We start from the raw sequence: 22,988 nt of genomic DNA, 5'->3' as shown, positions 1-22,988 counted from the left end.
GCTATTCACAAGCAAACTCAGAATGATGCCAAGTTTACTGCAAGCCGTTCACAAGCTTTATTCTAATAAGACTACAGGCAACCTCAGATTACATAGAATCCCTCGTAATCCTGCGAGCTCTGATAAGCTTACAGAGAGCATCTTTAATCTTGTATAAAGCCCTCAGCCTATTCATCAGATAGTACTTCAACAATGCAAGATAATTCAAAAGAAACTTGAACAGTTTGTAGCAAGATAACAGCCACGCATGATCAAACCAGCTAGAGTGGGGGCTGGGCGCGATCTGGCAACCATGCACGCTACAAGAGACAGGCTTAACCGCTGTGCAAAAGAGCTCCCATGCCAGGGTGGTTGGACTAGACTCCATTTCTACAATAGAAACGTGGGGCAGATGGGAGCACTGACCTTCGAAGGAGAGCTGCTTGAGACGGGCGTTCGACCTGGCCTCCTGGACCTTGTCAGTCAGAGACCTCCAGGCATCTGAGGACGTGAGGGGTAAGCGAGGGTCAATACCAGACAGTGTTAGAAACTGATACTTGCCCTGTATTTATTTATTATGTATTAATGACGGCAGCAAATCAACCATCTATCAATCAGATCTACAGGCACAGGGATGTCATTTCAAAACCAACCCAATATCCTACATACAGTCCTGGGTTTCAGAGCTTCCCTGTCTAGGTATACTATTGAAATGACCTTGTGCAAGAAGCATGAGCAATCAGACCCCTGCTATATCTACTCTGGACTGATCTCTGCATAAATAAGCCTCAGCCTGGAGGATAGCTACTAGGAGTTGTTCACATAACTGCAAGGGAAGGTCTTTTTTTTTTTTAATATAAAGACAGGGTCTGATGGCTCAACTCCCTGTTCCGGACGACTCCCTTCTCCTTTGTCACCTTCGATGCTTTCGGAGCAAATCTGGAAACCATCATCGCTGCAGATCTCGAACATTAACCCCTTCCTGGACTTCCGGTCCGAGAGAGACTCCTTCCTGCGTCGCTCCTGCTCAAGGACAGCGAGTAGTGGGGAGCTGAACCCCCCCACCCCCTCCATCTCTAGGGTCTGCCGACCTGTGGGGGGGATGATACAGCGGTTATAATACAATACAGAATAAATGAAGGGGTCAATACACATCATCACACAATATTACAAGCCTTTTTGACTTTTAATTCTGAAGTCCCCTTATCTTGAGCTCACCTTCGAGCTTGCGTTTCTCCTCCCTGAGGACAGTGCTGTTTGTGGTCAGTGCTGCTGGTTCTTCTGTCACACTGGGGCCTGGCCTGGAAGAAAAACAGAACCACTAAAACAAATATTTTTCACACTGAGAGTTTTCGATCCTGAAACACAATTATGCAATTCATTCTACTAATATCAGTATTACAGGTCTACAGCTCTTGCAATCAGTGATGCACCGAACGTACAGGAACACGGTAAGACACCACTGAGAGCACCCTCTGTGGTTATTGACCATGTCAATAGGAAAACGTTCTGCAGTTTATTTCAGGAAGCTTTAGTTATACAGACATTACTGCCAAAGTCTTTCTGCTGACCTAATTTAATTTTCATTTCATTTCAATAAGCGGTTCAATAAATCACCCCTGGGGGGCGCCATCAGCGATACTAATACATCTCAAGTAAAGGGTTTTTAAGATCCTCCACTTTATAGATCATTACAACAGACCCCATGGTCTGTTTGCTCTGGCACGTACCCCATACCCGTCTCTCGCTCATTCTTCTGGTCTACCTCCATCGCTTCCTGTGAGGCTGGACCTGGTACACTACAGTGAGGAACACAGAGACACAGTCACGCCATGCATTTAGAGGCCAAGACAAAAAACACTCTGCTTGCTGGCTTTCTGACTGAATTCACAAAGATCAAGCTTTGGAATGGTTCATTGCAGCAAATGCTCAGTAGAGTGTTGTTGACTATTCCGAGTGTAATAACTGATCAGTGGTTACTGGACAAAGGAAAAACAAGCAAAGGTTTTTCTTTGTCCTTTTCTGCATTCCTTCTTTCACATTGAACACAAAGTACCATATTTTAAGGCAGGTGCTGTAACAAGTTATTGGTATCCAGCTAGCAAGACGGCGCAGAATGCCCTCATGACTAAAACGTTCCTTACCCTGACCTTGCAGGAGTTCCACTTCCTGCGTCCGCACTGGGCTGTTTCTCCCCGGCGCTCTCGGAGCGCCACACCTTGTGTTTTTTTCCGCTGCCCTTGTCCGGAAGGTGCTGTGTGCGCTTGGATTTGGGTTTGCCCTTCCCAGAGATCGCCATTGTCGACGGTGGCGCAGCGGTCACCTGCGTGGCTGGCTGCTGGTCAGAGCGGACCGGAGCTGGTCCCACGTTGGAACTCTGAGCAGAGGTGAAGGCCGGTCGGGTTCGGGCGCTGTCTTGTGCCACGGCGCCGAGTGCCCCATGCGCAGAGGTTTTAGTATTGACTGGGTCCAGAAGCGATGGGTTACTGGCTAACAGCTGTGTGATCTGGTGGTGGTGTAACTGGTACGGCCCTTCCTGGTCAGCAGGATGGAAGACTGGCATGCCGATGGGTTGGGTCGAAGGAAGCATGCAGATGCTACCAGTGTTTGGAGTCGGCATGGGGCTGCCCAACTGGGAGAAAATTCCGGCTCCGGACTGCAGTGCCACCTGCTGGTCGGAGAGCCCCAGACTCTGCTGGCTGGCTTTGAGAAGCAGGTTGCTGATGGATCCTGTGAGGTCGGCAGGGCCCAGGCGTCCGGGGCTGGCGAGTGAGACCGTACTCTGTCCCATGGACATAACGTTGAGAAGGGACTGGTTGGTGTTCAAGCCTGACACAGTGCAGGGCACAAAGTGTGACGACACATCCGCCCCGATCATGCCAGCCGGTGCCCCCAGAGTGCAAATCCCTTGCTGGAGCAGGGGCGCCTGCTCGAAATACATGCCACCCGATTTGGGGCGCTTGATGATGTTTGGGACAGTCCGGTGAGGAGTGGCCGAGGTCGTGGTTGGTTGGTTGGGAATGCCGGTGGGCAGTTGGGAAGGGGAGAAGTTTATGAGGGTCATATTGGGTGCGGCTTCCGAAGGAGCCAGAGTCGGCTGGCTACCCGATCGTGCAAGTTTCTTAGGCTTGCGCGGCTGCAAGCGGGAGATCTGGCGCTTCTTGCCGTGACCCGAGGGAGAGGTGGTCGAGGACGAAGAGGTAGAGCTGGAAGGAGGTGTGGAGTTGGGGGCTAGTTCAGTTCGGTGGCCTGCCTCGGAGACCAGAATCTGGTGGTCTTGAGAGGGCTGAACACCGATGAGGAGACCAGAAGTGGAGCTGGGAATACCGGACTGAAACCCTGCTTGCCCAGTCCCAGAGAAGGCATGAAGCTGGGAGTGGTGAGTCATGGGCAGGCCTTTACCCGTCGGGGAGAATATGGACTGGGAAGTGGGAATGCCAGGGTTGAGGCCGGCTGCCAGTGCCAGCCCGCCTGCCATTGAACCCAAGACGGAGGAGCTTGTGTCCATCACTCCAGCTGCCGTGCTGACCGAGGTCACCCCATTAGGGAGAGTCTGCAGGACGTAGAGCGGCTGCATGTGCTGGTTAACTACAATCAGCTTCTCAGTGGGCTGCTTCAGGTGTGTGGCAGTGGTCTGGACTGCTGTACTTGCCACCTGGGTTGGTCCAGGGCTCTCTGCAGTGCCTGGCATGTACTTTGGGCCCTGTAGGGACACTGTAGGGGAAGCCGGCACTTGCAGCCCAGGAGTAACAGATGTCCTGGCCAAATCCTGACTGCCTTGCTCTGCCCCTTGCCCGCAAGCTGGATTGGTGATATGGTCCGTCTCCATGCCTTGGATGAACTGCTCTGGCGTCATGTGGCCTTCGGCGACCTGCGTCTCATCCTGTCCTCCCAGCTGACCTTTGTTCGGGGCGTGTTGCTCATCGGTCCCTTTCTCTACAGAGTCCTCTGACGGCAAAGCCAGAATGGAGCGCTCTGCCTGCTCCGGGATCAGGCCGCTGTGGTTCTGGGTGGCCACTGCCGGGCTGCGGGTGGTCAGCACTGAGAGGTCCGAAGGCAGCTCCAACGGGAGCTCGAACTGCTCCTCCCCGGGTATGGAGGCACTCACTCCACTCTCCACTGGTTCAGAATTGGTCAGCTGCTGGGAGAAATCCTCAAACAGACCCATTTCTTTGCCACGGTTGCCGCCCAGACCAAAACCTTCCTCCAGAGACATGAGCTCGGATGAGGAAGACTCAGGCCGCTGGCCCAGGGCCTGCATGGAGGGGGTGTTGAGCACAAAATCCATAATGTCTGAGGGGAGGATGTTGCCACAGTCGTCGCTGTTGGTGTTGTCCGAATCGGATTTCAACAGCTCGGCGTTGAGTGAAAGCTGAGCCTCCAAGGAGTCCTGTCCCTGAGCCTTCACGTTGCCCAAGGGCAGGCAGTTCTCCATTTTGCTGGAGTCTTTCTGGCTCTTGTTGTTCTCACGGCTGTTGGCGCCGCTGCTGCTCCCAATCTGTTCTTTCCCCGTTTCCTCTTCCAGATCCAGCTTCTCTGTGCGACGCTCCTTGCCCTTCCTCGTGCCACCGCTCTGGATGCTCTTGCTTGCGGAGGATGACGCAGTCGTGGTCGTGGTGGCGCTCACGCTACCGTCACTCTCAGAGCCGTCGTCCACTCCATCCAGCTGCCCGATCCTGGCCAGACCCAACTCCCTCTCCCCAGTCATCTCCTCCTCGTCGCTCTCTTCCTTGAGGAAGCTGCGCAGTGGAGCCACCCTCCCCAGACACTGCTCGATCACCCCAGTCTGAGTCACCACTGTGCCAGGGTTGATGACTGTGCGGGTGAAGTTGTAATAATAGTCGCCTTCATCGCTGCCTCTGCCGGCGCCCTCATCTTCATCCCCGCTTTCTTCCGAGGAGGAAGTGGTCATGTCGTCGGCGCCGTCCACTTGACCTTCCGCAGACCGCTTGCTGCCCCCTCCTGCACCACGCTTCTTCCCCGAAGAGGAGTCTCCGCTGCTGTAGAAGGGGAGGTCTTCTTCCCCGTACGACCGCACGCCGTAGAAGGGAGTCAGGCCGAAGAACATGTTGGATCGAGCCCTGGCGCTGCGGCGAGGGTAGCGCCGCTTCACTGACCCGTCACTGTCCTCCTCCTGGTGCTTGTCTCCACCGCTGCCATCCTGAAGTGAGTGCTCAACGCCGTCTCCACTGCCCTCCTTCCCATAAGCCATATCTTCTATGCCACCTTGGTGGTCATGGATTTCTGAGGCCCCTTCATCGTGGTGCCCGAGGACCTCTGATTCCGAGCTCTGGGGGCTGGCAGAGGGAGAGGAAAAGGGTTGTGTGCAGGCCGGTGTTTTCTGAGGGGCTGCAGGAGGGAAGGAGGAAGAGGTGTCGACGGTTTTAGTTACGTCTGGGTCCATTTTCAGCGGAGTCAGGGTCACTTTGACTGTGCGCTTCCTCTGGGAGGGCTGCGCTTCTTTCCTCGGCGTTTCGTTTTGTGGCTGTGATCCTTTAAAGGCTTTATCCGTGCCGGTTTTGGACTGGCTGCCTTCGTTGGCAGGGCTAGGAGTGTCGACTTTCTTTTCCATGCTGGGTAATGTATCCCCAGGCTTCAGGTGTTTGTCAGCAACCTGATTCTCAAACACCTCTGCGTCTATTCTTACAGCATCACTGCTAGTGCCACTTCCGGGCGTCTTGCCATTGCCACAGATGGAATTTGCAGTGCCGGTACTAGCTTGCGTGCTGCTATTGGGCGGCAGTTGCTCCTTGTCTTTCGCAGCCTCCCTGGCTTTCATTTTGGATCGTTTCTCTTTGGAGTTGTGAGTCCCGTGGCCTGTCGCGGTGCAGGTGGCGAGCTGCGAGCCACGCTTAGCAGTATCTTCCGGCTGTGTGGTATCACGCAAAGGTTTCTCTGCTGGCGCACCACCTAGTTGTTCCCAGGATTTCTTGCCACCTTTGTGGTGTGGTGGCTGGGGTGACCCTGCAGCCAGGGCTTCTTTAGGGGCAGTGATAGCAGTGCTGGTCGAGTTCATGTTCTTAGCGCGTTCACCACTGCCGTCTTTGGGAAAGGTAGCTGAAGGGTGCCGGGATGCGACACCATGGCTAGAGGAGAGTGCTGGGTCTTTGGCGCTGGCAGTCTTCCCTTTCTCACTCTTGGAGGAGCTGCTGTTGGTTCCTCTGCATTGGCTGAACAGAACTGCTGTGCCCAGTGGGGGTGAAGTCTGGCTCAATCTCACCACTGCTGCTGCTGCTCCTTTCGTAGTCAGCTCTCCCTGCACCTTGTTGACCCCTCCCTCGCTACTCCCCATTCGCTGCTGATGAGGATTATTCTGGTTCTTCCGCACCCCGCCTCCAGGGCTGAGTGGCCCAGGCTGACACTCCCGATTTCGAACACTGCTGCTGCTGCCGCCGGTCCCAGTCTCTGGTTCCCCGCTCTCTTTTCGAGTGGGCGAGGGGATGGGACCGCTTGGTTGTCCGCCTCGCGAGGGGGAGGTGAGCCGCTGTTTCGGGGGCTGGGGGGAGAGGGAGGAGGTGCTGTGGCGGCGGGACCCTATTCTCCGCAGTCCAGAGCTCAGCAAGGGGTCCCCCACCGTCACAACCTCGTGAGTCATCGGACAGGGGCTCCCTGAAAGGAAGAACACAAGATTTCACTGCTGTTGCCGGGATCTGGGCTTGCTTTCTGATTCCTTTCACCGCTTCCCTTTCTGTTACTATTGGCCCAGCTAGTCTGGTCTACAGTATGCTTTGGCAACGTATGGTACAGTGTGATATGGTATTGTATGGTATGGGGGTATTACCTGCGGAAGGCAAGGGCCGGGACCCAGACCCCGGTGATCTGGATGTGGGGGAGTAGCTCGGGTGTCTGTTCCGGCTTGCACTCTGTAGTCTGGGGGGAGGTAGGCTTTCCTTGAACAGTACAGCAGGGGGCTCCACTGAGACAGGGCTGGGCAACATGTCTGCAAGTAAGACAAGAGCGATTAAAACCTAGCTAGCTCTCCTGAGAACGTGTCTGAATCCCAGCTTCCCAGTTTCCACTCACCTGTGATAGCTGCCATACTGTGAGCGATGGTCTTGTTGTCCTCGTGCTCCATGGTGCTGTTGATGTCACTCTCCACCTGGGGGGGCCGACACACCACGATCCTGCAGGTGTAGATGCAGCGCTTCCGTGCATCCTGCGTGCTCCAATACACACGGGAACACCTGGAGAGGCATGAGGGAGGGGACACGGCTAGCAAGACTAACAGGAGCACTTGAATGAAGAAGCAATTCAAATACACTTACAAAACACACACACACACAATTCATACGCATGTGCAAACAGGTTTCAGGAGGTCCCTATTTTGAAGCGAGCGCAACAGAAAATTTTCTGGAGAGGACTAAAATGATCTTACCAGGAGGAAACTGACAACTAAACAGTAATGGAACTGCTTCTTTCTGTTGAATCTTGCTAGATTTTTACAAATGTGATTTGGTCTTTGCACCAGCCTGAACACAGGGGTCCTGGAGATTTTTTGCACTGGAGTGATTTTCAAGCTCTGGAAGATGAATCAACGTGAACTTACTGGTAACCGACTGGAAAGAGCTTGCGTTCACAGTCCGAGAGGTCAGTGAGTATTCCGAGACAGTCGATAGTCATGGATCCTGGGTTCAAAACACAGAGAGACAGAGTCATGAAGTCAGACAGTCTGTACTAGTAGTGCTGCTACCACTGCTGCCATTAATAGACTAATCACACACTTGACAATAAAATCGATTTCCATTTTCACAACCAATAACCTAAAAAGCCTACCCGATACACACACACACTCTGGTCAGCCAAACTTGGTTAATTAAGCCAGGAGTGAAATTCAGTATCACCTGTTGCTCGATTAGTCCCAGTTAATTCTCAGCTAGCGGACACTCACCGATCATCATGTGGATGTTTTCCGGCTCCAGACCCGCCAGAAACTTCCTCCGCAGACTGATGCCTTCGAAATCCACAAAGACCCTCCTGGTGACCTCGAAACCGGAGTCCGAGACCACCTGCAGAGAGACAGAGGGTCAATGTGTCAGTGGCATCACTAAGACTTGGAGCACAGCACTTACAACATGCTTAATAATAGGAAACACGTTTCCTGATTTTAGTTGATAACATTTCAAATGACTTCTATAAAGGACATTGCAGGGCCTCCTGCATGGAGCTGCAGCGCTGTGGCCCCCAGGCTGCCCGCAGTGCAGACTCACCTCTCCCTTGACGAGGTCTCGGTGCCGCTGGCAGTACACCTTCTTGTCCTCCAGGAAGACGCATTGTTTGAGACGGGCACACATGAAGTGGTAGTTACTGGTGCAGGAGGTCAGACAGCAGCCCACCGTGGCTCCAGGGCGCTGGCAATGCTCACAGCGCTGGGAGAGAGAGGGAGAGAGAACCCAGGCAGAGACAGACAGACACAGAGGGAGACAGAAGACAAAGGCAGTCAGAAACAAAAACTCATGCTCGAAAAATAAAAAAAGAGGTTTTACACGCGAGAAAACTATCGTAGTTCGGATTTATATTACAATACACCCGCTTACCAGCTGTTTCCCGCGGATGACGGCCATGTGCACGTTCTTCAAAGAGCCGTCGTCATCCTCGAACACTTCGGCCGACCACAGGGCGCAGTTCACATGCGTCCACTCGTTCTGCCCAGCATACAGCAGCCTGCCTCCATCCTGCGGGGTTCGGGAGACACAGCCTTCTTATCTCAACCCATAAAAACTGATTTAGTGAAAAACATTCTTTAAAAACGCATAAAACTCCCAAGCAAATCAGCAACGTGTTTCTTAATCATCTACACTAATCACTTAATACAATACTGTACATGCACTGAGAACGAACTAAAACAGCAAGAAGATTCTGCCACTGCTCGTCACAAAACAGAGCTTCAGTCTAGCAACGTTGCTGGGTAGCTCGCCACGCAAGTCTCTTAATTGGGCGATGGACCAATCAATGCATGTTTCAATGGTGATCAATGATCTGTGAACGGCTTCATCGTTGCTTCTCTACTAATCGTCTGTAGGGAGCTGCTGGGATTGGAAAGCGATCCGGAGCAGCGGGTCTCCGTGCTGGGTATCACTGCAGGCAGGAGCGCGACGTACGGCGAGATCAGGGTATGGAGGCACCCTTGCTCATGGACTCACGTTGGTGCTGTCGTCCCCGTACTTCAGACAGAGCACGCACTGCCGATTATCACCCACGTCCGGAGGAGGGATCAGCTCGGGACTGTCCTCTCGACTGTGATCTGAACCTGCAGGGGACACGCCAAGACAGGCCTGGGGTCAATTCCAACTACAGCTGTGCAATTCAGAGCTCATTGGACCTCAGTGCAGCTGCGCAATTATGAACTGCAACGTTACCATATAATCAAATCGATTGTGCATTTACTTGTCATTCCATCGTTACTCTTATATTTGTTAAAAAAATGACAGTGTTTCTGTATTTGTACCTGTGATTATTGTCTGGATATTTGGAACAGAGGAAACATGTTAATGTGTGAAGTTGTTTACGGATACTTTTTAGGGTAATTATAATTACTGTAGGACAATTGTAAAACTAACTGTAACAGAACAAAGCAGCACTGTAATTTCAACAAACAATTCTGCTGTCACTGTCAATCCTCAGCCTCTCTCTCTCTTACTGTGTGGGGGGGGCGGGGGAGGAGGTGTGGGGGAGTCTGGCTCCCCCGGCCCCTTTGCTCTGGGCGCCGGGATGATCTTCTTCATGAACAGGGGCTGCTCTGCGCGGGTGCTGTCCTCGCGCTCCTGCCACTGCGCGTAGTTGTGATCCAGCGAGGGCGGCAGCACTGCGTTCGGGAGGAGACCACTGCTGCAGAGAGACAGGGAGACGGGAGGGGCAGAGCGCTGCCTGTCAGCGGTGCATTCACGCAGAATATTTGACGTGCAATTGCCCAAGTAATAATACATTTAAATGCATATTACCAACCAAAAACAATATAGGTCTCCTAAAACATACTATTCACCATGCATTCAATGTTACATTCATTACTATATTTAAACAAACTGGATTCTCAGACCAATTAACACAGATTATTTTTAAATTACAGCAGGGAAGCAACATGTGACTATCAGCTGCTCAAAGAACCACTCAGCTGGATGGAAGTGCACAGGCTAGCATTCACAGGCATGAACGGAGGAGAGCAGGGAAACGAGGCTGTCAGTATCCCTGGTGAGCTGGATCAGGGAAACGAGGCTGTCAGTATCCCTGGTCAGCTGGATCGCAGGTCACAACTTACTTTGTGGAAACTTTGTTTGGTTCCCAAAACCTGGACTCCTTCACATTGAACCAGGGGAACACTCTCTCCATTTGCTGCCAAATAACAGAGACAGGGGTCTGTAGGTTAGGAAAGAACAGGTCACCAAGCAAGGCTGTCCAACTCAATTTCACCAGGGGCCGCATCATGATAATTGATTGTGCATTATTCAAACACATGTCAGGTCTTCCTGTACGAAAAGCATTTTCACTGCAACCTGATCCATCTGAAAAACACCACTATAGCAACAAAGTCTAGTCTGTGGATAGTGGAGTCTAATCCATAACTGTAAAACTAAACCGTGCTAAATGAATTTTAAAAACAATACTAAAACTAAGACTAAGTTTGCAAACGTTTTGACAAGAAGCCTTATTCAAGGTCTTCAAATGTTTATTGAAAAAAAAGACTTCTAGTCAAAACATTCGTCATTTATGTCTATTTCATTATATAGTGGAGAGTCTACCATATTGCTGTGTGCAGGGCGGTCACTCACCCGAATGAAGAAGGACTTCACCATGCTGTTTGCTTTCTTGTTCTCTGGCTGCCCCCCATCCGAGTTCATAGCTGCCTGGATGATCTTCACAATGTCATCGCTGAACTCCAGCTGCAACCACGACACCCAGATTCACACGCATTTATTTATCATTCACAGGGAAGCCTCGTCATCAGTTTAAACAAGAGAGGAATTTCCATTACAGCTATTGTCCAAATGGAAACCGACTGTGAATTGAGGATTACTTTCCTTGTGGTTCAGTGTATCACAATTATTCGAGAGCACATGAAAGATTGGCCTACATTACACTTAGTTTACCTGCCAATTGGTTTCTTCCACACGAGAACATACTCAACGCAGCACAGACACTGGCGCTGGCTCATCTACCTGGTGGAAGATGTATGTTACATAGCGCCTCTGGGATTGCATGTACTCACCACGGAGGTGTATCCACCCTGCTCCATCTTCCTCTTGACCCCCTCCAGGTCCAGGGGTGCCTCGTGATGGGGGGACACCTCGGTGAGCACGGGGGGGTCCGGGCCCTCGGGGGAGCTGCGTGAGGGAATGCTCTCCTCCGTCTCGGGGTTCAGCTCCGGGGGCTTCACAGCCTGCAAAGGAAATCGTCGCACGAAGGGGTCACGGAGAGGTCAGGAGGTCACGGAGAGCTCAGGAGATTTCACAAAAAAGAGCAGGGTAGGAAAAAGAGGTTACATGGGGGTCAGAGATGTTTGTATCTGTCTCCAGAGGACCAGATGGACAGGTGTGCGTGCCTGGCTCACCTGTCTATAACGCAGCAGGTGCGTGGATGTCCGGGAGTTAAGCAGAGCTGTCAGGACAAGCTGCACTGATCCCTGCAGCTCTTTCCCCAGGGCGGTCCTCCACTCCGCAGGGTGGTGGTCAGTGCAGTTGATGCAGGTGTAGGCGATGCTCTCGGGCAGGTTAGAAAGGATCTCGTACATCTCGTCTGGGGCAGAGAGATCAGAGAGCAAAATCAGGCTGAACTATGGGAACACTTCACAGGTGAAACTCAACAGGACTTCTAAGCAAAACAGGTTATTGTTAAACTTTCTTAATTAAAAAGTGTGTAACAAATTAAGACAAGGCAGTAAGAAACATATGCTCCACTGTTACTGGCAGAACAACGCCCTTGCAAATCTTTCAGCATCCTTCTGTCGACCGTTTCATTTTCTATTTTGATTCTAATGGACGTTCACTAGTCCCACCGCCACTGCACTGCGTTCACTTCCTGTGCAGCACGTATAAAGATCTGACCTGAAACTTTAAACTCCCTTAAGTGCGGTGGAGCCAAGTGGGATCCTAAAACCTGCTGCGCAGAGGGAGTGAATCTACATGGTTGGCTGTAAGTGAATGTCTGGAAAACGAAACCATCTACAAAAAAGATGAGAAGGAACTTTGAGGAAGCTGGTACGCTCAAGAGAAGCTCAGTTTTGTGCAGTGACAGAGCCAGCGGGGTGGGGCAGGGCGGGGCGGGAGGGAGGGAGGTACTAACCTGTGAGGTTCTCACACTTGGAGTGAACCCAGCGGTCGCACTTCCCACACTGCATCATCTTACTCTCGTAGTCATCGTCGTCGTAGCACTTATCACACAGGGGGCAGAAATTACCTGCAAGACAGAGACCCCCCAACCGAGGATGCAATTCAGCGTCTGATACAATCTGAGAGCCATAACCAACAAACCAGGAGCCTTAGTTATTAGGTTGTTCTTTGTGTCTTTTTAACCCGACAGAGCAAAGCTTAAATGTTAAAATGACATGACATTTCTTCCCTGATCTAGGGAAACAATGAATATAAATGCAAAAGAAAATAATTCTGGTGTTATTTAGTTAACATGATGTTTTCGTGCCAATATGATTGATGCAGAGAAATTTTAAACATAACACAGTAGCTAATAGTGCCGCACGGATTGATTATTCAAGCACACGGCTTGAGATCCCTGCAGAAACAAAAGTGCTGACAATCAGGTGAAGGTCACCGATGTTGAGTGGGCTAATTTACCATTCCAAGTGAAGAAACAGCTGCTTGGGTTTGTAATGATTGCTGCTTTTCTTCAGACTCTGTGTACAACAGCAATCCACACAAACCCAAGCAGCTGTTTCTTCACTTAGCCCTATTAACACCAACGGACCCTCACCTGTGGACAGCTTGATCCGAACAATGAAATAACTGGTTTGCGCAGCTCCATACCGTCCCCAACGAAATGGAATACAAATTATTTGTTGATATACAATAGTTTTGTTATATTTGTGGTTTTTCAGCATTCAAAATTAAATTAACTCTGACACTTTGTGACCCCCCCCCCCTCACCTTTAGCGAAGAGTTTGGCACAGTCGTGGCACAGGGAGAAGTCATGTGACCACTGTGCGTCCCAGCCCTTGCCGGGGGTCGTGGCTCCACAGCTCTTGCAGTGAACACACTTGGTGCAGATCTGAGCGAGACAGACAGGAGGGGAACTCATTACAAACTCATTACATGAGTAATGTTGCGTGTGAAATGCTGAGCCGTGATCGTCTCAAAGAAGGAGGACCACACGATCGATTTTACCACAGTATAAAACAGCTGGAGGAGACAAGGAGGTAAAATGAGGAGAACTTGCCCAGACTTTCTTCTTCTTGGTGGGTCTGGTCGGGTAATTGGGACCCAGGCATTCTGGGTGGTAGCTGTTCCGGCACTTGTTACACTCCAGTAACTGCTGCAAGGGAGACAGACGCACACACAGGCTGTTTATCAGCACTGGCTTTCTCATGCAGGGAAATTCTGCCTGCTGAAACTGCTGGCCCCTTCCATGAAAATCGTGCATCTGTGGCAAGCCCAAGGGTCTGCACATTACATTCTGACGGGGCGGACATTGCAATTTGAGATCGTTACTTTAAACCAACATCCCTTTAATGCTTCAACTCTGAATTAACAAGAGCACAAAAAGCATCATTCGTACCATAAAGAGCAGGGGTAAAATCAACTGTGCACTGCACAGTAGAGTGTGTGTTACAGTAAAACCTGTCCAATCCAGCCTCTCTACAATCCAGCATTCTCTAGAATTTTTGGGTTCCGAACAAATCCCAATTGAAATGAATGGAGCAATCGCCTCAACAATCCGGAACCTTTCTATTCTGGAATGGAAGTCTTGTTTCCCTAAAACCAATGGAAATCGGGTACGGTACAGTACAGTACAAGCCTTGTTTACTCAATGGAGAAAGTACAATGAATGCAAATCTTCAATCACAGGATATACCTGGACTGTAGTTCTACTGAACGTATTGTAACAAAGGATTTTTTTTTTAGTGTTAAATATTATTTTATTCCTTTATTTGTATGTATTTTTCAGGTACAGCATTAGATTGCGTAGTATGTCTGTAATCCAGCACGCTGCACAATCCTATGCAGTTTTTTCCAGTCCAAACCGAAGCCAGACTAAACCTTTGCATGCCACAGCCATTTATACATTCATAAATTCTGTTACAGGAGCCGAACACACTTCAAGCAGCTTGCTTAAATATCACCTGAGATGTTGAAGCAGGGAATTCTCTTACTTTCGTTGCTTGATGCTGCCGCCCGCAGACGTGGCAGAACTTGCAGCGTCGGCAGCACCAGTTCTCCCACTGCTCCTCCAGGGGGCGCTCACTCTCCTCCAAGCAGAACAGGTGGAAGGGCTCACAGCACACCTGGCAGTACACAAACTGAGGAGAGGAAGAGCGGGGGAGAGGGGAAGAATCTTTCAGTACAGCCCGCTCAGGGGATTTCTGCTTCGTTTCCCCTAAATGAAAGACCAGTACAGCCTCATTTAATACTACAGTGTATATGAATTCAAGCCGAACAAGAACAGCCTTACGTCAGCTGCACTCACTGCATAGAGGCTGCCGATCAATCATTTTGTATCCAACTGTGGAACAGAACAGCAGAAAAAGAAATCGCTGAAAATCTACTACTACATTATTGACCTGAACAACCGTTGATGACTCACTGACTCACTTTAAAACAAGCTGGAGATTTAGCGAGCCCCCTCCATTACTGACATCACAAGTCAAACACAAAGGGTGCTACACGACGCACTGGTCACGTGCGATCCTCAAGGAGGCTGTTATTTCGGTTGCCTGCTGTTTGCATCATTAATCTAGACCCCACTCCCTCTCCCTCTTACCTCCACATGCCCGCTGCTGGCACACAGCAAGCAGACTACCCTTGGAGTGATTGGCACTGAAGTGAGGATGCTGAGCCCGCCCATCTCCCAGACATTCTCCACATCGCAGTCCTCCTGCAGACATGCACAGACAAGTCAGCACTGCCCTGCAGCTCATCAGCATTCAACAGCATTCTGCTTTAAAATCTTATAACGTGTGCAAAATCATTTCTGTGGAAGAGACACCCTCAACACAATGTATTAACGTAACGCAAATCAAAGACTGCACTTGAACTTCTAATAGATATTTTTACTTTAAAACTATGAAGTCTGTTCAATGCACGGGATGATACCTCCACACAGGATAAGATGCACTGCATTTTAGACCATTCCTCAACAGTGATTTTTAACATCAAAGCGTTTTGCATTCAACCTGCATTCATATTTCCATGGACGTCACTTCATATTCAGTTTTCTAAGTGTACAAAATATAGATCCATCTATTCAGTTATAAACCAGGTTCTCCGTGCTCCTCCTGCCCCGATCCCTACCTTAAAATCCACTCTGATTCGATGCACTCCGTCGGAAGGCAGCTTCTGCCTGGTGTTGCCTCCATTCGAGGGAGTGCTCAGCAAGTTTAAAGTACTGCTCTCCGCTCTGCTGGGAAGCAGCTTCTCCTGCAACGAGCACACAAACAAGAGTGAGACCCGGGGAGACCCAAGCAGACCTTGGAAATGTGTTGGGGCTGGATGGGGAATACAGGGGTCTGCAAACATGTAGGGGCTTCCACTAAATGTTTAAAAAACTTTACAATGCTTAAAGGAACTCAGTAAACCCAGTGACAAACGTTTCAAGGTCTGCTTCCCGTTTGGAAAGCAGAATATTCTAAACTAAACCCCTCACCCAACAGCACAGCAAACAGTGGACAGTTTTCGTGGCTGATGTCTTTAACACAGTGAATGGCTAAGAGCACAGCAGGAGCAGTACTGCTGGGTCTAGTTCCCATCACAGGAAAGGACCTTTGTGTGTCATGTGACACCCCAGGGGAGTGCTGAGCGTGCGGTTTCAACCAAGGGACTGCTGTCATACCAGAGATTTCCTGCTCTACTGAACATACCCCACCCCCCTGAAACCTAATACAACCACCAGCACTGCCTTTATCTCTGGTCCACCTGGAGGCTTTAAAACGACAAACCGAGGAGTTTAAAAAGATTTCAAAATCAGAGAAAAATGTATCTGATCCCAGCAGTCCCTTGGTTGAAACCACGCCCTCCCCTCTCCCCTCCAATGGGAACCAGCCTTGCCCGCAGCAGTGCTCTGAGCTGAAGCGTGTAAACGATCATTCCTCCCCCCAGGTTGGCAGGCAATACCTTGGGAAGTGACTGGAAAGAAAGCGGGGTGAAAGCTTCAGCGAAGCCGGCCCGCAGTGAGTCTGTGGGGGTTACCTTCTCTTTGGGTTTCTGTTTTGGGGGCAAGGTGGAGCGGGGTGCCTGTTTCTTCTGTTGCTGCTGCTGCTGCTGCTTTGGCTCTGACCCTGAAAACAAACAGGACAGTTAACACCGCTGCACAAGTAACACAGGAAGCACAGGCTGCTGGTTACAATGATCGACAGGCAGCTAGATCAGAATACATCCAGTTGCTTTGTTTACCTGTCTCTGTCCCAGGGGTGCTGGCAGATGCTTGTTGTAGCTTTTTTTTGGGCTCGCTAGGGGGTGTTCTAATGGCCCCCTCCTTTTTTGAGGGCCCGGGGCTCTGTGTCCATGTCTGCTGCTGGGGGGCTCCACTGGGGTGGGCAGGGGGAGGGGTGTGCAGCAGTGGCTGTTTGCGCTCTTTCCTGGAGGTGGCAGTAGGGGGCGCTGTGGGCTGCTTGGAGTCCTGTGGGAGGGCAGTGCTGGGAGGTGGGGGCCTGTCCCACTGGGGGCTGTGCTGCTGTTTCTCTTCGCTGGGTTTTGAGGGCGGGGTTTCGCTCTTCTTGCGTGCTGGCTCCTCCCTCGCAGAGCCTCCCGAGGGCATGGCCAGCTTCTGATTGGTCTCTGAGGAATGACTCTTCACAGAATGGAGCGCCTCCTTTTTTTCTTGCACTTTGGTTTTCTTCTTCTCTTTCTTCACCGCTTAAGAAAAAAAAAGTGGACGAGGAAAAAAAAAAAAAAACATTAAAATTTAACTGAAAAACTGTGGGTACTGCCCACAACGGAGAAAACAACAAATCACAGGTCTTCTAAAAAAAAAAAAAAACAACACACACACCACCTCAGGTGCCCGTGCCAGCTGTTAAAGTACCCGGCGCTGTTTATGTCCGCCTACCTTTCGCTTGCTTCTGGAGGTACGCTTTCGAAGGCATCCACTGCAGGTTCTGACACTTCCTCACCCTGTGGGAGTACAGAGATGGAAAGCAGTGTATTACTTGGCGAGAGCCTATGTAGAATCGCAGGCAGACACACACACAAACAGACAGACAGACACAGACACACGACAGACAGACAGGCAGGCAGGCAGGCAGGCAGGAGCACGCACTTGCAGCACTGCTTCTTGATGTTGCGCCCCCCGAACTTGGGCTTGTCCAGGCAGTTGGTGCAGACCCCACAGTCATCCGGCACCTGACAGCCCGGGCACTGTCCGCAGCGCCGCGACCGGCGTCCCTTCTTCACGGGGGGCTCCTGGGGGGTCTTGTGGCGGGTCACGGGCTTGATGGGCTTCACCGGGGGGGCAGGGGGCTCAGCTTCCTCTGAGCCGGCTACAGAGGACTTGTCTGGAGGGAAAACAAACACACTTTCAGATCAGACACCGGCACCAGCTTTACAACGCAACCAACCCTAACTGTGTTTTAATTACAGCAACAAAGACTGTTGCTCAGGTACTACATGGTACCGTCTTATAAAATACTGGAACCCATTGTATTCTGGGAGCTATACGTACAGGATCTCATTTGCTAAAGTCTTTCTTCTTGTGCCTTTGACAAGTAAACTTGTTGCTGGACCGCTAAGTGTCAGCGGTAGGGTTAGAATCGCTAGCATTGCTGGAATCGGTTTCCATGTGGGAGTGTGCGAGTGCTCACCGTCGTTTCCCATGGAAGACAGGATCTTCTCTCTCTCCTCCCACGGCAAGGCACTGAGGGTGGGCATGTCGTCGGGGAACACGGCTCGGTTGCGGCCCAGGGCCACAGCAGCCCTTCGGCACACGTGTTTGATGCGGGGCCCCCGGACGGATGCCTCTGAAGAGTCGCTCTCCTGCCCCTGCGCCGAGAAAACCAGTCAGTCACCCGTTACAAGAAACACACACACACGCATGCAAGCCAGTCACTCACAACAACACGTGCCCGCGCACTCAAACAAATGCACCCACGCAATCATTTTAAATGCTTTGATTTTAAAATAAATCCAGAAACGTTTAATAACTCAGAAAGACTGGATGGTGAATGGTGTCTTTCAAGTTTAAAGTGGAGTCCTTTGACTCTTGCAGGGAGATTAGATGATAGTTAAAAAACACCATTCCTGATACAGCAAACCTGCACACTCTCTTCCACAGACTCCTACTGTACAGCAGTTTGATCCGTTCCAGGTATTAATACGAGCGTGAGTCGCCACAGTGTGTACAGGCAACAAGCTCAGGTGTGTCTTATTAAACTCCCAGGAAAACCAGGAACGGCCCAAACCTCTATACAATGGGAGTCTTATTTCCATAAACACATTTCCTCGCCATTCTGCTTTTGTCTGTACAGGCAACAACAGACTGTCCAGTCATTCTGAGACCTTGTTCATCTCCACACTTTGTTTTCTGTGTATTGGCTGTTTTCAGTTTCACAGCTATGTTAGCGAGTTTCTGTACTTGTTTTAGCAATCAAACTTCTCGCATTGACTCACCGTCACCCATGCGAAGACATCCCAAGCTGGGACAAGAAAAGCAAACTGACACGGTACTGCAGATTAGAACAAAACCACTGAGCATGGCGATCCCTCGGTGCGGGGATGTCTGTGGTGCAATTACAGCGAGATCTACCTTCAGTTATTTATCACGACACTTTAATTTGCCCTTCAACTGTTCATGAATATGCATGCATTTTAAAAGAACCCTGAACTCAAGTAACTTGACAGAACGAGTGCACTAGGACAGCTACCTGAACACCTTCAGGTGTTTTATACTGTAAAGGAAATGCAAACGGCCACACGTGGTAGTGCAATACATTAGTTGTGCTGTTTTGTTGTTTCAAGTGAAGAAGCTGTCCTGCACTGCCACCAATCCTAGCCTTGCAATATGCAGTGTGTAGAGTTAAGGGAGGTATTTTCTAACACAGATCAAGAAGGAGATCATGTAGTTCAGAAATCAGTGAGGCAATCACTTTTAAAAGGCATGAACACATAAGCACGCAGTTAGACGTTAGACACTGTATTATGTTTGAGGAATGTTTGGGTAAGGGCTGTTACTTGAGAGCCTGTTTTGATTAATTAAAATCAAGCTTGCATTTCACCCTCCCCCCCAGAAAGCGTGTTTAGATTTTTTTTTAAAAAGCCCCCCCATTCCTTTCTAAACCATTCTTTCACATTGGCAGAGGTATAACTGCACTTTAAAAGGTTAAGAATGAAGTCCTTCCTGGGTCACCTGTGTTTTGGGAGGGTCGGAAGTCTTCAGGGACTTGCTCTTCTCAATCTTGTAGAGCTGGGCTTTGGCCTTCTTTAGCAGGTTAGCCACCCTCCTGTCGGCCACCTGCTGCTTCTCCACCTGCGCCAGCATGGAGCCGAGGGAGGGGGCGGGGGGCTGCTTGTGTGAGGGTGCAGGGGGCTGGGGGCTCTGGCGGGCCACAGAGAGGGGCTGCTGGTGGCTCTTCTCCTTCTCACCCGTCTCCGAATCCTGGCCCTTTTCTGAGGACTTGACCTTCTTGGACAGCCGGCTCTTGGGCGCTGCACCTTCAGGTGACCCCAGAGAAGAGGGTGCCTCGGTGGCGGGTTCCACCGAAACAGATTTCTTCCGTCCGGACGTCTTTTTGGAGACAAGTGCAGGGGGGGCCCCCATTTCCTCACTCTCTTTGCCCTCAAGGGAGAAGAGGGCGCCCTGGGAGTCCCCTCCAACGCTCCCCCTGCCTTTCCGCTCCTTCTCTTTACGACTCCCCGACTTGTTCTCTTTCTCTCGATCCCTCGCCCTCTCCATCTCTCTCGGGCTGTCTTTCTCCTTGGCTGGCAGCTCTCTGGACCCCGAGCTTCCCCGCTCCTTGCTGCTCTTCCCTGCCCCTCCTCTCTCTGTCGATTGGGGAGGGCTGGAGGTGAAGAGAGGGAAAAGCGGGGAAGTGGAAGAACTACCTCCTACCCCTACTCCAGAGGAGAATGACTCCCCTGCAGCTGCCCCTTTTCCTAGACCCCCAGCTTGCCTCCTACTGCTGCCTGACTGGTATGAATCTGCCAGTCCCTCGCTTGTAAGACCTATGGAGCCCGGAGAGAAGCTGAAGGTGGCTGGAGTTAAGGCACTGGCTGCCAAAGGGCTGGCAGCAACCCCTGGCAGAGAATCTGAATGGGTGGTGGAGCCTGTGGTGCCAGCAGATAAGTGCGGCGCCAAGGGAGAGAGCTCGGGGGTCACACTGCCACCCTGCTCCCCAGACCGACTGCTTCGGGTCCTCATGGAGTGAGAGGGAGACCTGGGCTGCAGCTGCAGGGGGATGAAGGAACGGCGTCTCCTGCGGCGCTGCGTGCGACCGGCCGAGGACGAGGAAGAGGAGAGGGCAGAGGACTGGAGAGGGGAGGACGATGAGGCCTGGCCCCCCGCGGTCGAGGACTGAGGGGAAGGGAGGGTGACGGACTCAAAGATCCGGGAGTGGGCCTCGCTGGGGGTGAAGCGGGGGGCGCGGAGTAGAGGGCTACGCTTGTGAGGCTGCGTTTCGAAGTGAGAGGATGGGTGGTGGGGCTGGTGATGGAGAGGCGAGAACAGACGGTTAGCCGCTGCTGCTGTACCACCGCCGCTGGGAGTGGAAAATCCTGCGACTGCTCCGCCGGCATTAGGGGGCACCAGACCAACGTCTTCGGGGGTCAGGGGAGGGGGCCGGAAATTGTCGAAGATAGGTTTGCGGATGAGTCCTTCCTTGGCGTACTTCGCGGAGGAGAAGCACTGAGCCTCTGCGCGGGAGTGCTTGAGGGAGGTCCAGCGGAAGGTGGGTTCCCGCAGGATGGACTTGCGCTGCTCTTGAAGGGTGGAAACCACAGCGGAGGCGGGCAGGAAAGGGGAGATCCCGGGAGGCAGGATCCAGTGCGGGTGGGGGGAGTGGTGCTCCGTGGAAGAGGCTGGCTGACTAGACTGCGGTGGGGGGGTCAGGAGAGGGGGTGGGGAGGATGAGGAGGAGGCAGTCGACGAGGCTGGGTGGGAGGACAGCAGCGTAGCCCCGGCTATGATTTTCTTAGCCCCGCTACTGTTGATGCCCACCCGATCCCTACCGGCCCCCTGGAACCTGCGACCTCTCCTGCCTCTCTCCACCACCGCCACATGCTCCGGTTCAGAAGGAGGGGAGGGCGGCCTGGAGGCGTGAAGCAGCTCTGCTTCCCTCTCGCCCTGCGAGGACGGGGACCGGTCAGGCTCTTCAGAGAGGCCCTGGGTGCCTTCGGAGGCCTGGGAGTCTGTGGAGGTGTCCAGGCTGGGACTGCTGGACCGCGAGGACTCCCCGGACGAGAGCTGGGAGGAGTGCTGGGATACGGCGCTGGATTTCTCGCTGGAGCCGCAAGAAGCCGCGCTGCTGCTGAATCGTCCGTTGCTGGTGCCGTTGTTGCAGCCACTGTTGAGGCCTGCCAGGTTTGTGCTGTGAGCAGGAGGAGGAGGTTGTGGTTGTGGGGTGCTGGCAGAAGCAGAAGAGACAGGGGGGGCTGAAGGAGGTGAAGCCAAAGAAGGAGAGGCCACTGCAGCAGCTTCTAGTCGGGCAACTTTCAGGTGGGGAGGTGGGGAGACAAAGCTGGCCTCGTCCTCGATGAAGCGCTTAGGGGTCTTGATGATGCGTGAGGAGATGGTGCTCACCACGGGCATGACGAACTTGAGCTGGGTCCTCTTCCTTCTCCTGATGCCTCCCTCCAAGCTGCTGCCCACCACGCTGCCGCCCCCAGCTTCCTTCTCCATCATTTTCTTCTTCTGCGCACCCTTCTGAGCCCCCTTCTTGGCGCGCTGCAGTAACTGCTTGGCGATAGTGGTGTCTGTCCGCTTGGGAGCAGGCACGATGCGCACCTGCTTTACCTTCCTCGGGCTCTGGCGCACCCCCACCTCTTTTCCTAACCCTGTCCTGGTGGGGGAGGTGGCCAGGGAGTGAGGGAGCAAGGCCCCAACAGTGGCTTCTAACTCTGCTGCTTGTGAAGCCCTGAGCTTCTGTGGAGGAGTATGGGGGTCTCTCTCCTGTCGAACCTGATGAAACTTCTGCTTCCGAGGCTCGGTCTCATAGAGGCTGGCCGGCTGGGAGGCAGCAGCTTCGGCTTTGAGACGTTCTGCAGACGGGGGTCGTCCCCGCCTCCTTCGCGGGACAGCAGAGACCGGTGCCCCCTTCCTCCCCATCGCTTTGAGTCGTGACTTGAGCGGGGCGAGCTTGACTTCACTCAGCCGCTTGATTTTGGGTATCCTTGCGATCTTGGGGATGCTGCCTATACCATACTGCTGCTGCACACACCCCAGGGGTGTCCTTTTCGCAGCTGCTTTCTTGTCCCTCTCGTTGCCCTGCTGTTCTTGAGTCGTCTCTATCTTGTCCTGTGGCCCTGGCTGGGTGTGGGGAAGCTGGCTCCCCCTAGGCCCCCCAGTGCCAGGGGGCCTCCCTCGCTTCTTTTCCCTCGAAGCTGGGGGCCTGCCTGGGGGTCTCTTTTGCTTCTCGAGGGCCTCTGGTTTGCCAGGGGGAGGGCTGGCCGGAGAGGGAGAGGACTCCAAGGCAGACGTGGCCCTTGGAGGCCGGCCCCTAGGTTTTCGCTCCTGCCGTGGTTTGACTGGGGAGGGAAAAAAGAGGAACTATGTGAAGCAGACAAGGAGAGTTCAGGAACATAGAATACTGGGGTAACTTTTTATCTAAGGCTTGAACATGTTTAAACAGTAAACTAAAATCCTCAACGACACAGTATTTTAAATTTGAACTTGAAATGTTTGGTTTCCATAAACAATTATAATTTAAT

The 22,988-nt window shown here is 52.0% G+C and overlaps 1 protein-coding gene across 2 annotated transcripts in view; it reads right to left on the bottom strand.

Annotated features, from left to right (window-relative positions):
* kmt2a (lysine (K)-specific methyltransferase 2A) overlaps window positions 1-22,988 on the bottom strand; it is a 40,713-nt gene that overhangs the window by 5,428 nt on the left and 12,297 nt on the right. Inside the window, exons 3-31 of one of the 2 annotated variants that reach the window (XM_041242336.1) lie at window positions 19,474-22,805; window positions 17,933-18,110; window positions 17,392-17,626; window positions 17,182-17,246; window positions 16,527-16,988; window positions 16,323-16,411; window positions 15,429-15,554; window positions 14,899-15,012; window positions 14,291-14,437; window positions 13,357-13,452; window positions 13,068-13,188; window positions 12,253-12,366; window positions 11,522-11,706; window positions 11,180-11,350; window positions 10,743-10,853; window positions 10,232-10,305; window positions 9,617-9,804; window positions 9,120-9,226; window positions 8,514-8,651; window positions 8,187-8,345; window positions 7,868-7,985; window positions 7,526-7,604; window positions 7,003-7,163; window positions 6,761-6,919; window positions 2,124-6,588; window positions 1,710-1,778; window positions 1,198-1,280; window positions 897-1,070; window positions 406-480 (exon numbers count right to left, since the gene is read on the bottom strand). In XM_041242336.1, the coding sequence (XP_041098270.1) occupies window positions 406-480; window positions 897-1,070; window positions 1,198-1,280; window positions 1,710-1,778; window positions 2,124-6,588; window positions 6,761-6,919; window positions 7,003-7,163; window positions 7,526-7,604; window positions 7,868-7,985; window positions 8,187-8,345; window positions 8,514-8,651; window positions 9,120-9,226; window positions 9,617-9,804; window positions 10,232-10,305; window positions 10,743-10,853; window positions 11,180-11,350; window positions 11,522-11,706; window positions 12,253-12,366; window positions 13,068-13,188; window positions 13,357-13,452; window positions 14,291-14,437; window positions 14,899-15,012; window positions 15,429-15,554; window positions 16,323-16,411; window positions 16,527-16,988; window positions 17,182-17,246; window positions 17,392-17,626; window positions 17,933-18,110; window positions 19,474-22,805 (11,595 nt within the window). The remainder of the gene's footprint in view (window positions 1-405; window positions 481-896; window positions 1,071-1,197; window positions 1,281-1,709; window positions 1,779-2,123; window positions 6,589-6,760; window positions 6,920-7,002; window positions 7,164-7,525; window positions 7,605-7,867; window positions 7,986-8,186; window positions 8,346-8,513; window positions 8,652-9,119; window positions 9,227-9,616; window positions 9,805-10,231; window positions 10,306-10,742; window positions 10,854-11,179; window positions 11,351-11,521; window positions 11,707-12,252; window positions 12,367-13,067; window positions 13,189-13,356; window positions 13,453-14,290; window positions 14,438-14,898; window positions 15,013-15,428; window positions 15,555-16,322; window positions 16,412-16,526; window positions 16,989-17,181; window positions 17,247-17,391; window positions 17,627-17,932; window positions 18,111-19,473; window positions 22,806-22,988) is intronic. The other variant, XM_041242337.1, reaches the window with a different exon arrangement.

The sequence above is a fragment of the Polyodon spathula genome, unplaced genomic scaffold (genome assembly GCF_017654505.1).
Source record: "Polyodon spathula isolate WHYD16114869_AA unplaced genomic scaffold, ASM1765450v1 scaffolds_1271, whole genome shotgun sequence".
NCBI lineage: Eukaryota > Metazoa > Chordata > Actinopteri > Acipenseriformes > Polyodontidae > Polyodon > Polyodon spathula.
Note: the sequence above shows the minus strand (reverse complement) of the source record. Positions and strands in the feature narration are given on the sequence as shown.